A 15181-nucleotide genomic window follows, 5' to 3' on the forward strand; every position below is an offset into this window, starting at 1 on the left:
CCTTGGGCAAGAACTTGAGTGAAAACTAGAAAGGTGTTCTGATCTATATGTGTGAAACAACATGGTTTTCTTTCTTTTACAAGGCATGCTACTTAGAACTTATTTGTCACTCTTACCACATGTACACTAGTCTGTTCCCCTTAGAGGCAAAATATATGAGATCAACATGTACTGGCATATTTGATTAGCCCACACTGTGCAGAATCTATACAGAAAGGTCTTTGAGATTATTTTTTTGAAAACTTTGGATCAAATACAATTACATAATCCCCCAGAAGTCTGAAAGTTTAGGGAATAAAGGCTGTCCTTACTTCTGTTCATCCAACAACTGTTCCTACACTGTATAGTATTGTGTTCTTATAAGGTCTCTAAATAAAATACAAGAAGACTTTTATTAAAGGTCCAAATTTCTTTGTATCGTACAAACGTTTCAGGGTAATTCAGTAATTAAGAGAAAAGTAACAGAAGTGCACTAAAAGCAAAGATGGAAGAGTGGGATCAGCACTGGTGGGGTTGTACTGTAATATTCTGCATTCAAAATGGCTCTGCTAAGGAGCATCTGGTTGTATTTAAATGGCAAAGTTTGGACTCAGGACAATAATACAAACAAAATTATGGCATTGGCTTCAGCCTCTAGTAATCAGCTGCTTGCAAACAGAGTGTCAATGCAACTACTGCTGAGTAGGATCAGAATCTCAGAATACTCCTGCTTTTAATCAGAGAGAGAGAGACAGGTACCACAAGTATATCAACAAAGGACTGACAAAAATACAGGGGAATCTATAACAGAGAGGAACTTTACTGTTTTGAACAAAGTCTGAGCAGTTGTGTTAGAAGGACAGAGTTACTTAAGGTAAAAGAACAAACCAACCCAACAGATGTCTTTAAACTGTCTCATCCGGAAGAAATTTATTTAAATGCTGTTGAACTCCGTTACAAACATTATAACTAAGGACTTCATATTCTTCAGTCATAGTACCCACATGCTAATCTGGGACCTGAAACAAGAAAAAAATACTTATCCTTAAGATGCTATTTTTTACAGCTACAAATCCTCCTTAGTTTGTTTTTATACATAATCACTTTGAATAGCCTTCAAATTAGCCATGGACAAAGAGCATTATCTTTAAAAATCCCTGCTGTGTTATGAGACTTGTGAAACAATGATTCTAACTCCCATGTCATTTTCCAGGAAAACAAAGACTGTGATTCATTCACTCTCATTAATAAATAGCCAGATGCTCATGAAGTAATTCAACATAGATAAGACAATTTGTATAATCAAAGGGTAGGGTCTCAAAGCTGAATGATTTCGTTGTCTAAAACATTAAGTCAAACCATCTGTTTTAAAACAAGTATATGTACAAGGGACTATTTTTTCCAAATAAACTCCCAAAACTGACTGGGAAAAACTTTCTGTACTGCTCACTCCTCTTTTAATAGAGAAGATTACATGAGCAAGAGAAATGTAAAATTAAAATACAAAGTTTGTGACATTAATCAAAATAGTGATAAAAAGTCCTAGAGACCTTTAAAGTTTACCTGAAGATGGAGATATTTTTGCTGGTGCTTTTTTGCCCTCCTAGCAAATTTAACATTTGAAAACTTGTCCATGTTTTAGAAGACATCTATTCCCACTTCTGCATTGCATCATGGACAGCATTGAACAAAACCAGCTTGCAATAATGTGCAACAAAGATACGTGTAAGCAAATAATAAACTTCGGTGAGAGTAGATAAGGCAGTGAAAATAAAGTCACCTGAAAGGCAACAGAACCAGATAGGACAAATAAAATTAAAGATGGGATGTCAAAGCTCATTTTACAATCTGTTTTAAAAAACTTCAGTATTATAGAAGCAAAGTTTTCATTAAAAGAAGAACTAATGTTAATCTTCAGAGTATTAAATAACTGCAGTTGGACAAGACAGAGACATCCTGCCGTTTCTGTTCCTAAAAGGGATATTTTCTGCTACCTCCTCCTCTGCTCCTAGCTTACTCCATGTTTGTACTTCTGTGATTTTCATAGTAAAAACCCAACCTTCATAAAAGTATTGTTTTCTCTCAGCTTAGTGAGCAGAGCTGCCTTACAGAGGGGGCGGGGCAAGTGCCAGCACCAGTAAAATGCTGAAGGCCACTGCAGTAGGAGGAGACATGCAGCTAGGAGCAGGGGAAAGTAAATATAGAAGCCTAAATTTAGACCTTTTCCTTTAATTGCATAGCACTTGGTGCTTATTGTCACTCTCATCTGTAAGTCACACTTACCCTGCCTAAAGCACCTACTGCAGAATTTGTGTGATAGAAAGATGAAGGTAAAAACAAAGAGCAAAGGGTCAGTGAATTTGTCTTTGTAAACAAAGTCACTCAGCTTTAGCCAAAGAAAAGAAATAGGTGCACTTACATTTATTTTTGAACTGATTGTGTTTCTGAAATCCATGGCTGTGTTTGTTGTTTGAAATTATTAAGGTTGAAAAACTAACAAAAAATAATGTCCACTTTTAAGTGCTTATAAAAATTTGACATTTGCTGGGATCTGGCTAAACTCCCAGATTTACTGTCCTGAATAATTTCATGGCCCCTGTGAATAACTCCTGTGTCAACAAAATGTACATTTCAAAAGGAACATCAAAGTGGTCCCAGGACTCACTCTGTATGGCAAAATTTCTAAAGGAACCAGCACAAACCATCAAACAGGTGGCTGGAAGCAGCAATATTTCCATCATAAGCTCCAAGCTGCAATGAATACTGCTTACATTTACACAGCACCCCTTCAGTGCTGACCCTTAAGGAGCTCAGTGCACGCTCATTCTTCCATTAATTAAGTGCATGAGCAACACATTCTTGGGGGACTTACGCTGTGAGGATATGCCTAAAGTCACCAGAATGGACTTGTGAACAAGCACAAAGCTGAGGTATGAGGTTCCAAACTCACTTATATTTAATAGCAATTTTTACCTTGGTTTTGTTTCAAGTTCTATTTGAAACATAAACCATTTAATGAATTTAGTGTGGATTTGGTTTCCCATAATCTGATGCTATTTCAATTTGGTTTGTTTGGGGGTATTTAATGGGTTTATTCTTCAAGCTTTTTGAGTTGAATTACCTTTTCTAAGATGTATTTAGTGGCAATATTAGTCAGAAACAAGAAAGCAGATAGTGTAAACCTCACAGACTTCACCAAAACTAAGTCTGACTTTGTTCTCATTACCTGAAGGAGATAAGATCTTAACTTGATTAAATTAGTATCAGATAAAACCCTAGTGGAAACAAAATCTTTTTTAGCTGTTTTTTGTCTGCTAGCACTTAGAGAATACACACTCCTGTATAAACATAACTTACCAGTGGCCATTTATGGAACATCAGGGAAGAGCCACACAATTTATGTAATCTGTAACAAGAGAAGAAATAAAAGAGTCCAGACATACATTTTGCTTCCATAGTAAAATGGAAAAAGTAATTTATAAAATATGAACCTTACCAAAATGAACAAAAATATCTATCTGGATGATTATTCTGAGGTTTGCTTCTGCTCCCATGCAAACATTTCAGAAGCATTGTCTAGCCTTATGATGCTGTCCTAACTTGGATCTCTCATACCAACCTCTACAATATTTTAAGTTCTCATAATCCAGGTGGTGAACTTCTATTTCGAAACCCTCAAATGGGCACTTTTTCTAATAAATACTTTTCAAAGTTCTAAGGTAAAACGTCATTCTCTATACTTCCAGCATATGCCGAATAATTTATTTCCTATTTCCTATATGCCTTGTCATTTCTCATATATTTCTTGCTTCTAAAGGCAATTTTATAATTAGCTCACATTTTATGAGTCCATTGTTTTGAGGAGTGAATAGTGAATGCTCTCTACAGTAGATTCAATCATGGCAGAGCTTAAAATGCAGCCGACCAACAACTGAAATCAGCTGCATCTTTCACATTCACACTCAATCCACCTTTTGATTAATGTGTGACACTGTTGCAAACACGCATCAACCTGAAAATCCTGCCCTACAGAACACAGGGCACCAGCATATTTGTAGAATCACTTAGCACTATTACCATCTAATGTCTGTTTTCTGGTTCATATTATCTTTGTAACAACAATCAGTTTCATATTGTAAGGATTTGATTGTATTCTGGGGATGTCATCTATGTTTTTATCTTCTGTCAGTGCTGTATAAGTGGCTTAAAAACAAAGAAGTTGCTTATCAGGGCTGGTAAGCTCCCAGAAGGCAGCAGACTGGTTTTGTTTGCTGCTTTGCAACACTGTCAGTAGCTTCAGCAGGTAATAGATTTAGAACAGTTTGTATTTGACAAAAGCCAAACAAAGAGTTGAGAGAAACATAATTAAAGAGCTGAGATTATAAGGCTCCTGCAAATGAGAGTTTGTTTTGCTATGGTTTGTCTTGCTCTACAGTTTAGAAATAAATTCTAATGTTATTATCTTTGTGTGCACTTAAAAAGCCAACTTGTAACAAAAAAACCAAAACAAAACAAAACAACATTCTTAATTCATTTTTATCCAAACACAGTGTAATGAATATGTGGAGATCTAGATGAGTGCAGCAGTTGCTTGGTAGCTTGATTGTCTCTGTGACAACGAAGGAAAACAACTCCTTGATAAAACACACAAACTTTGAGAGAGGAAGCAGGATGGAAATCAGAAACGTAAGCCTTGTGGCAATAAAATTGGACTCCACTATTGCATTTACTAGCACATTTATGGGTATTACAGTGCATAGTTTGCCTTTCCCTCTTCTTTTACAGCCTTATAATTTGTATTTGCCCCTAAGATTTTTACCCTCTTGAAAAACTTCATGTCTTATCTGTGTCAGATGGTAGATAATAGCCGTGGACCCCGGAAGGGAGGAGTAATTAAATTATTTAGAGTGATTCTACCCTGACTCCTGAACCCTGTTGTCCTTCCAGGCACTGAGCCATCCCTTTGCCTTGCAGGGAGCAGCAAAAAGGCAACAAAAGAACATGAAGAGGGGCATGAGGCCTGGGGTTCACTGGCTTAGACAGGGTAAAACTATTAATCTGCTAGTGGAAGACAAGGAAGCTTTCATTACACCCCAGATAAATCTGCTGAATGGCCAATTCCTTACTATTATAATCAGGGACCATGGGTCACTCTTAATCACGGTTCTGGGAAGTCCATTACTATTTTAACAAAGCCAAATTTTGGGTGTAGCTATGCCCCTCTTGGAGGCTGGAACAGACCAATGCTACCGTTCCATTTTTATTTCCATATCCTCTATGACTGGCGCATAGGACCTATGCAGTAGAAACCCAAAATATCACCAGATTTTAGGGTTTCCACCCTCTCAGGCCCCTCAATCTCGAGCGTGAATGTCTTTCAGGAGGTGTAACTCATGCGGGTGTAACTCCTGTAATTTTGTTTAGCGCCCGCCGGGGCTCCACGAGAGCTCCGTGTGCCCGAGGCCCTCAGGGAGCGCGGGGTGAGGGCAGGGCCCCCGGCCCGGCTGGCAAAGGCGCCGTGCCGTACCGTCAGCGCTAGGGCTCTCCTCCATCCTGCTCCCGCGGGGAAGGGGGAGGCTGGTCCCCCGCTCCGGCAGCGGCGGGGGAGGCGATCGCGTCTCTCCTCACCCACCGGTAGCGGAGGGGCCGACGCGAACTCCGCGGGGCGGGGGGGAGCTCCGGCCCGGCAAACACTTCCCGGCGCATCAACGGGAGCCGGAGGGTCCCGCGGAACCCCCGCGGAACTGGTGGGAGCCTTGCGGCTTCTCCCTCGGGGCGACCATGCGGGAGGTAGCGGATTTCTGCCGCGGAAGGGCGAGGAGGCGACGGAGGCGGCGACGGAGGCGGAGGTGCCGGGGCGGCGCGGCGGGAAGGCGGCGACGGCGATGCCGGCGTGGGGGGGCGGGGTTGAGGGGCCGCCATCGCGTGTCGGGTTGCAACGGGCGGGGAGCATCCCGAGACAGCTCCGCGGGAGCGGAGGTAACGCGGTTCCGGCCGGCACGGCCCGGGTGGGGTTTCGGCTTCCTTCCCCGCTTTCCTTCAGCTCCCTTCACCTTGAGGGAAGGCGGGCAGGGAGCGGCCTCAGTGCAGGGGCTGCGGCGGCAGCGCCTGCCTGCGGAGCATCTGGGGCGGCGGCTTTGGCGAGCCGGGCTGCCGCAAGTGTGCGGCGGTAGCCAGAATGATGAATGCCGTGTGTGTTTCTGTGTTGTCTTTAAAGGGCGCCCCGACTCTGACAGCCCCCGTGTGAGGCGGGTGCCTGCAGCGACTTCCTTCCTGGGGCTGTGTGAGCCTCGCTTATTTTATAAGGATAAAGTGGGTCACCACCGCTGGTGGGGAGCGGAGCGGCCTCCGAGAGTGGCGATGACACCTCTGGAAATGCCCCGTCCTGCGGCGGGAGCCCTCGGGAGCTCAGGCCGGCAGCCGCAGCCCCTGGGGTCGTGCTTATGGCGACTCGAGGGTGGCGTTGTGAAGCCACGTGTTCCTTTAGTGCCTTTTGGTGGTGGGCGCAGAGAATTATAGCTGCCCCCTTAGCGAGCTGTGGCAGGGCGCTGAAGTGGGCTCAGCGAGACCCTCGGGCCAGCACGCCTTTTCTTGCTGAGGTTTAGTAGTGATTTTGGTTGTTTCATGTGTTTTTAAATGGAGGGTATTATTTACAATCTGATCAGGTGCGGTTGTAAGTGCCGCCTAAAGGGTACACATGGGTGTAGCGTGTGCCTTTTGGCGTTATTTTTCCTCCTTTGAAGAGGTTTCCGCTTTTCTGCCCCAGCATGAAAAATTAGGCGAATTACTTTAACAAACTCTACGATTGTTCCTTCTGTCTTTACCTGGGGCTTATTGTATAAATTTCACCAGATGTTACTGTCACTGCTGCAGCTTTGTTCACGCCCAGCCTAAATGATCAAAGTCCCTGTTGTGAGCTTACTTCTGGCTTTTTCCTTGGAAATATGAAAATAATTGAAAATATGAAAAATATGAAAAGATTACTTAACTACCATACTGATAAACTATGAAGTGAAAAGACTGTCATAGTAACTTCTTTTTCATACCTTTTTACATGATAAACATAACTTGTCCTTTTTTTTTCCTAAATGGATGTTACAACCAATTCTATTTGATCAAAAGTTTGTTGTTAGGATTTCTTTTTTATTGTGCTAAAGATAGTGTGTTTGCATATGCAGGCACAAAATACTTGGTTGAGCAGATCTTTACAGTGGGAATTGTTTTTGTTCCCCGGGCTTCCTGTCTGTTAAGTGTATATATGGTAGGGCAGTGATTCTTCTCTCACCAGAAAAAGAAAAACATGTCCTAGACAAACTCTAAGCCATTCCCATGTAAATGTTCAGACTATGAAGTGCCTAAATATATACATTGCAGTGAATAAGCGTTTCTGGACTTACAGCCTTTGCTCTGTTGGTGCTTAACTCCCTGAAGGCTTTGATGCTCTTTGCCTGTATAGAACAATCTTGAATATTGTTCATGGGGCCAGTCATTGTGTTCAGGAATAGGAGTCTTACATCTGGTATATGTGAACAGCCAGTGTAAAGCTGTGTTACAATGAGAGTTGTTTTATGCAATCAACAGCTGACGAAGACAGAAGCAAGAGCACCAGAAATCTTTGCTAATGAGCAGGTATTGTATAAAAGCACAGCAAACACAGTACGCTTTTAGCAGTTTGGTACTTCACCTTGGTCATTAAATCACTTGCAGGTTCATCCGAGGTCAAACTGACAGGTCTTCTGCTGGGTGGGAGAACGGGGATCTTGGCAGATGGTTCCTCTTTCCCTCCCCTTAAAGGAGGGCCACCCTGTAATGCAGTGTTAGTACATTGCTAATTGCATGTTAACCTTCATCAGCTCCTCTGGTACCTGGCTGCAGTGTGGTAGGTCTCACCAGAAGATACATTTTTGGTGAAACAGTGAAGTGATCCTAGTTTCAGGTCACTCTGTCCTGGTTTCATATCATAGCTTTCTATACCAACAGCAGAGTCATTTCAGTGAAAAAAAAAAAACAACAAAACAAAATCTACATATATCAGCAAAAAGATTCCTCACAGCTGCAGTGATCAGCAAAAAAAAAAAGAGTTGAAGACACTGTGTTGCACAAGGGTGAGCGATGAGGAAATCCACGTGTTGATTAGCTTGTGAGGAGGCAGAGCCGTGCATTAGCCATAGCACTCCTGTGGTCAGGCTTTGGCAGCGTTACAGATTGTTCTGAAAGTATTTTTAGCTGCAGTATATGAGGATTATTGTATGTTAGGAAATGTATACTATTTGTCTCTGGTTCTCCTCCTCCAAGCCTCTTTTCTGTTTCCACTGAAATAATGACCTTTTGACAGAATAATGGATTTTGATATATGTGTTTTTTCTCTGACATAGATTCAGTTTTCTCTAGTCTCTGCTTTCCCTCTTTCTTGGTTAGTTTTTTCCAATTGGTCAAAGCTGCAGATTGTGATTCCTCTTAAGATAAAGTGAAGTACTTGAGAGAAAAAACCTGCCAGCAGTTTTGATTTTGTCCGAGGTGGTGGTATAATGCATCACATGAGTCAGGCAAACAGGCAGTTCCTGAAGGCTTTAAAAGGCTTCAAAATAAAACAAACAAGACTAGGGAAGAGAATAAAGTATCAAATCTTCATTGAGCTGTTGTACACACCTTCAGGCAAATACTAGTTGTTGGCAGATTCCCAAAATTGGGAATAACAAAAGCAGGCTCAGAGGGGAAGAAGGAGAACTGGGGGACAAGAGTCTAGGTTGAGAGATACTGTGATTGTTCTTTCCTGGGTGGAGATAGTAGGGCAAGAAACAGTCAAGGTCATAGGTAACAAAACTGTGTAGAACTGCACTCACGTGCTGCTAATTGAGGTGGATGCATTTGAACAGTGACTGAGTCTGCAGTTGCAGGTAATTAAATGCACCTCTGAACTCCAGACCATGAGGTAAATCAATCATGGTTACTCTTTGTGCAAAACTGGCTCTGCATTAACACACCAGGTTTGATGGGATTTGAATGATTCAATTGACTTAAATCATCAGAATGCCTGAGTATTCCAAGTAATGTGTATTCTTCTGATTAATTTGTACTTTGGAATGTGTTCAGGAGGAAATGGAAATGATGAGGATGTGTGATCAAGAAATCCTAAAGCTGTGTAGTTACCACCAAAACGGTGTTTTACGTTCATGATCAGTTCTAAACATACTTATGTAGTTTTGTCCTTTTGCTCTAAGGGCTGAAAATGAACATGGCATGTTTTCAAATGGTACCTGGATGTCATAATAATAGCTGTAGTATTCTAGTTTTTTTCTGCTGATATCTGTTCAGGGTGAATTGCGTTCTAAAAAACATTTGCAACTGTCCCGAGTTCTTTTCATGGAAATGAAAAGACGCAGTTTGGAGTTGAATAATATTTTTATGGGTCACAAGTGTTTTTTTAAATCCACTTCTTACAGCCAAATTAGTCATGAAAACATCTGCTTTGATTATTCGTTCTGCTGTTTTGCAGAGCTTTCTGATGATTGCACCATATCTATAATTGCTTAATGATTATATGCATTTACAGATAGTAACTTCCTCTTGTAAAGCAAACAAATAATCTTGTGAATTTATAGAGCATGTGTATTTTTGAAAACTTTGCTCTACTACATCACTAACGGAAAGTCAGGCTGTAAGTAGTTGCAAATGAATTTGGCACAAGGTAGATGGAAGAATAAATAACAAGAGAAACAGGTAACAACTGGTGTGATAATTTACTTTGCTTTTCCTTTGCAGTTTTGCTGACACTCATCTGTAGAAACTGTGGGGATGACTCTCTTCTAATTAATTTTGTTGGAGGTTCCTCATTATAATATTCAAGCTTTTAAGTTCTGAAATGGCAGTGATTGGTTTCTGGAAGTTTGAAAAATTTTTGCTCAATTTTAAGTGGGAAATTTGATGTCTTCTGATGTATCTGTGATATTTGATGTTGACTCATAAAAATGGTGAAATGTGCATTTAGTAATTAAACACCTTTAAAGTGTTTATTTGGAGTATTGAGGGGAAAATAAACCAGAAACAGATCCAACTAAACAGATTGAAGGTCTCGCTTTGCATTATTTAAAATAACACAGTCTCTAAAGATTCATGAGTTGGAGATGAATTATTTAATATTTTTCAATAAAATTTTCAATTTCAATTTTAAAATTCATTTCAGTAGAAGTTACTTCTTTAATTGATTGAAAAGAATCTTTGTAATTTTCACATCTTCATTCTAGTTCAGGGATGTCTGGTCAGATTCTCTGTGCTTTAGTATACAGGTGTTGGTTTTATGATAGAGGAGGAGTATTCTCTCCAAAAAGGTGTGCCTACAAGAGCTTGTATGTTCATATGTTACTAGATGCACATACAGTTTGGGTGACTGCATGTTAACCTTTCAAAATTCCCATATTCAGCTTTTTTGTTGTCGCAGTTGACAAGTTTATTGTTGCATTTAGAAAACCTTTTGTAAAATTAGTGTTACCCCCAAAAAAGCACAAAACCCACCCCACACTAGATTAGCTGCTTTATTCTAATTGACCCAGATTTTCAAATTTTTTTTTCTATTCTATAGTAAATAGCTGAAGCATACACTAAAGGTTTAATCAGGGGCAGGGCAAATGAATAGTTATGAAAATAATTCTGGTAGATATGTAGGGCCTGTTTTTTATGCAACTAATAAGCTAGTGATCTTAAACTAGTGTAAAATGGGTCTAATGGGTCTTATTCAGAATTATTAATGTCTTCTTGAGCTGAGAGATTTTATTAGCAGTAATTTGCTTTTGGAAGGCATTGGGAGCATTTTCTGGAGACTTCAGAAGGAGGCTCTTTGCCAGTCAGTCAGTTCTGAAGCAGAGGAAAAACGTTTATTTCTGTGTCCTCAGATAATACAACTGCTAATGGAGGAATTTGGATTGAAACTACTGTGGGTTTTTATGTACAGTCTGTACTTTTAGATAACTGAGTGAGGAGGCAGTGGGATCTGGATAAAAAGTTCTGCAGGAGGAGCGAAGAGCTTGGTGTCAGTCAGAGGTCAAGGGTTGGATCAGGGGATCAATTTTGGAGTGAGTACCTCTGCCTGTGGCCCACAGCAAACATGTTACTAGATCACTCATAAATTACCTGTGTAGGCACAGGTACTTTATGTACTTGGATTGGTAGTTTTAGTATTGCAATACATCTGCGTTCATGCCTAGAACTTCCATCTTGGTCTTGTGGTGCTTCCTTATCTGTAACATCTCACTGACATTCTTTCTGGTCTTTCTTCTGGTCTTCTCAAGATAGGAGATCTTTAATTCTGTCCTTCCTACAGTTTTGTTTTTTGTTTTCCTGATGGTAACAGTTCCTCCTTCATTCTAAGTTATATAGGAATTTGTCTCTTGGTTTGTCTGGGTTGGTTCTGCTGTTTAACTGTGCATGAATTTGACTTTGTGTAAAAAGAGCCAAACATGAAGCAACAAAAGGAAATACCTTAATTTATATTTGTAAATCATAGGATAAAAGGGTGGAAAGAAAATTTTGCAAGAAAGTCCTGGGATTAAAAAAAAAAAAATTGATTTCAGCTGTCTATATTTTGTTTTAGATTGTGATTTGGAGTCGTGGAGAATTCACAGTCTTTCCACAATGGCAGAAAGGACAGATTATACAAAATCACAAATTTCACTGGCTGAATACAGCCCCGTCAATAAATCAGAAAGGACAGATCAAAGAGGAAAACAAGATGGAGATGAAAATACATTGCAACTGAAGAAAGAAATATCTTTAATAAATGGGATAAGCCTTATAGTAGGCAACATGATTGGTTCAGGTATCTTTGTCTCACCCAAAGGAGTTCTCATCTACAGCAAATCTTATGGATTGTCTTTAATAATTTGGGCAGTTGGAGGGATATTTTCAGTCTTTGGAGCTCTCTGCTATGCTGAACTTGGAACCACTATTACCAAGTCAGGAGCCAGCTATGCATATATCTTGGAGTCTTTTGGGAGCTTCATTGCTTTTATTCGTTTGTGGACCTCACTCCTGATTGTTGAACCAACTAGTCAGGCAATCATTGCCATCACCTTTGCTAACTACATAGTGCAGCCTTTCTTCCCTTCTTGTGACCCTCCGTACGTGGCTTGTCGTCTCATAGCAGCTGCTTGTGAATGTAAGTATTTCTTGAAATTTACTATGGTAAGTTTTTGTCCAGGGTACATTGTTTTTAAAACATCTTACCCACACTCAGAGTTGGTGCATACTGGATCTGCAATGGTTTGAGTTACAGTGGGGAAAAGAACCATTCCAGCATGAGAAACTTGCAGGTGTTCAGTCGGTGAACAACCATTTTCTCATTTGGAAACAGAACAAGGTGTTGAACTCTTCCAGGCTTACTTACCTGGCAAAAATGGGGGTAAAAATTCTTTTCCCTTGAGAGAGGTATGTCAAATCAAACCTTGAGATACTCTTAAAGGCTATTGCAGAATGGCTCTTACGCTATAAATTCTGATGTATTTTAGTTTGCAATAATTTCTTAACAGTTACATGGTTCAGTTACTACTCTGGTTTCAAAAAAATCATTCATTCAAGATTATTCTTTATACTGTAAGATCAGTACAGCAGTATGTGTGGTTAAGCTGTTTTGAAAAGTGGAAATATTGTATGTACATAAAATTGAAATATTTGTATTCATATAGCCAGCTCTATTAGTCAATATAGAGGAACAGCTGCCCACACTGTTCTGCTGTATCAAAAGAATGAAACTGTATGTTTGAATTGTGTGTCTTATTTAATTTTAGGTGTTTCCTGTTAAAAGTGTTCATATACATATTTTACATTTCCAGTAAACAGTGAAAACTGTATTTCAGTAAGTGTGAGGACAATGCTTTGTGATGTACTGATCCATAACTGTGTGCTCTGTCACCTGTATTGACATGATTTTGTATCAAAAAGCTAACACAGAACTTGGACTCTAACTGCCAACAATGTGCTGCAAGGATATGTGCTGCTTCTAGCTGGTTCCTGTTTGAGGCATCTTTTGGAAGAGCTCTAATATTTCTCATTAAGTTGTCTATAAAGGATGAGGAAAGAGCATGTCCTTTGGATATTTGACCTCTGTAACTGGTTATGATGATTGCAGCTTCCCCTTCCATTTTTGTTATTTTTTACTGCTGCGGAAGCATTAACATGCTGGTTGAGGACTAGGTAGGGGGAAAAATAATCATAAACTTTTTCCAGGAAATCTGTCAGTTTAATCAGTTCTGTTCCCTCCTTCTTCCAAATGAGTGAAGGGCCTGTGGTGTCATGTTCACATTCCTTAAACAGGAATTGTCCCAAGGTATCTTGGCACAAATTAAGGAGTGTGGGAGAATCTGCTCTTCCATTTAAGGTATCCCCTCACTCTGAGGGCAATTAGCCCTTTATAAAAAAGAGTTGTTTAAAAAGCAATTAAGATAAAGTGATTAAATTAAAATTATTATATAGTAGTTATAGAAAAACACTGTGGTGTCCTCTGCTGCTAATAAAGAGGATTTAGCACCTCTTTTTTTAGTGGAGACACATGACAGCAGGATCACTCTCAGGCAGGTGGAACAATTTAGTTTAACAGTCTGTTTTATGGTTTAAATGCTTGTTCTGCCCTGCTCTGAGTGTCAGTGCTAAGACTCACCCCTGCTCTATGGCTTCATTTAGCTGTTAAAGCTTAGATTCTCCCTGTCTTGGCACGGCTGATGTTGTTTGTCACATCCCTAGCTCTGGATATGATTAATCCCTTAATAATGAAGCTGCTGGGAGTGGAAGTCTGCACACTGGTTAGGTACAGACTGTATGTGAGACTGGGTGGGTTTGTTGTGGGGTTTACTTTTAGCTCTGTTTGTTGGGTTTTTTAGATTTTAGTAATAGCAATACTAGAGCTAGTGTGAAAACAGCCTTTGTGTTATACAGCATTACTTTGACAATCATTTTGGCAGTGGGGTGTCATCTGGTGCTGCAGAACTAAACTTGACAGTTCTCAGAAACTTTAAGTGGCTAAACAATAATTAAATTGAAGAAAACAGTATTTTTTTAGCAAAAGAGAGATGTGGCTTATTCAGAATATTGATAACCTCTTTTTTTCCCTTATAAGGTATCAGAGTATCATTTCATCTAAGTAGAGACCAAGCCCTAATGGACTAATAATAATTAATCCAAATGAACGTTGTTTTAAAAAATATGGCAGAAATAAATCCAGCAAGCAAATACTCCAGTCACTAATGCTGACGAGCAGAGACTGAGCAGAGTTGTTTTTTTTTTCCTGAAGGCAGCAGTCCTGACTTTTGAAATTTGATGCGACTGGGTTTCTCCCCCCCCCCATCTTGCCACACTCAGTTGAAGCTCTCCCAGTTTGTCCAGACTGTAACATACTAGTGCTGTAGTTATCTGATCATTACCTTTCTTTTGTTAGCTTCTAAAAGTTATTGTTTTCAGTTTGGTAGCTGTGCTAAGGTCATTTTTATCTCAATAGTGTCATGGTAATCTTGGATTATGGGAAAGGAAATAATATATCACATCTTTATATATAAATTTTTATTTACTGCTACCCTACTCCTGAAACAATCAAGTTTAGTTTTTAATTGTATGCATATTTAAAATGCGCAGTACAAGAAGATTCTATGGACATAAAAAGTACAGTAGTATATAAACACTTTTTCACTAGCTAAAGAGACAACTGAGATTTGGGAGAAATACTGTTTCCAATACAGAAGTTTCAATTATATAGTGATAATTTAGCTAAGAAAAATATGTACCAAATTAGGATTTTGTTAAATAAAGAATACTGAAGATACTAAATCCTATTCAGTATACAGCCCTTGAGTTTAGGCAAGGGTTGTCTGGCTCTCCACTTCTGAGAAAGGTAATGAATGCATAAGCAAAATGTTGAGAGTCATGAGAACTGTCTTGAGGAAGTTGATCATGTGAGTAAGTTTAGCCAGCAACTACAAAATATTTGTGAGATCTGAAAGTCTCATTGCAATCTTGTGAAATAGCTCTGACTAATTTATTTTGGATAGAGGACTAAAGGCATTCAGAATACTCATTACTTCCTACAAGTTTGTAAAAATCCAGACTACTGTGGTCTTAGCTGTAAGGCACATGCTCTTTAGAGCCACAGAATGGTTTAGGTTGGAAGGGACCTTGAAGATCATCTCGTGCCAGCTCTCTGCCATGGGCAAGGATACCTTCC

General features: G+C 39.7%; 2 protein-coding genes across 5 annotated transcripts in view; one reads left to right on the plus strand and one right to left on the minus strand.

Moving 5' to 3' along the window:
• SLC7A6 (solute carrier family 7 member 6) overlaps positions 1 to 15181 on the plus strand; it is a 36803-nt gene that overhangs the window by 4250 nt on the left and 17372 nt on the right. Inside the window, exons 1-3 of one of the 4 annotated variants that reach the window (XM_084215452.1) lie at positions 6086 to 6169; positions 7561 to 7608; positions 11567 to 12130. In XM_084215452.1, coding sequence (XP_084071578.1) covers positions 11608 to 12130 — 523 coding nt within the window. In that variant the 5' untranslated portion in view covers positions 6086 to 6169; positions 7561 to 7608; positions 11567 to 11607. Of the gene's footprint in view, positions 1 to 5512; positions 5829 to 5890; positions 5959 to 6085; positions 6170 to 7560; positions 7609 to 11566; positions 12131 to 15181 lie in introns of those variants that run through there. The other 3 variants (XM_084215451.1, XM_084215450.1, XM_084215453.1) reach the window with 3 other exon arrangements.
• LOC311159303 (uncharacterized protein) lies at positions 799 to 5901 on the minus strand (the record flags this gene model as incomplete). Its single annotated transcript, XM_084215300.1, has 3 exons — positions 799 to 998; positions 3337 to 3385; positions 5612 to 5901. The coding sequence occupies 3 exons, from the start codon at positions 5899 to 5901 to the stop codon at positions 987 to 989; spliced, it is 351 nt and encodes a 116-aa protein (XP_084071426.1). The 3' UTR covers positions 799 to 986.

The sequence above is a fragment of the Fringilla coelebs genome, assembly GCF_963513975.1.
Source record: "Fringilla coelebs genome assembly, chromosome: 14".
Lineage (NCBI taxonomy): Eukaryota > Metazoa > Chordata > Aves > Passeriformes > Fringillidae > Fringilla > Fringilla coelebs.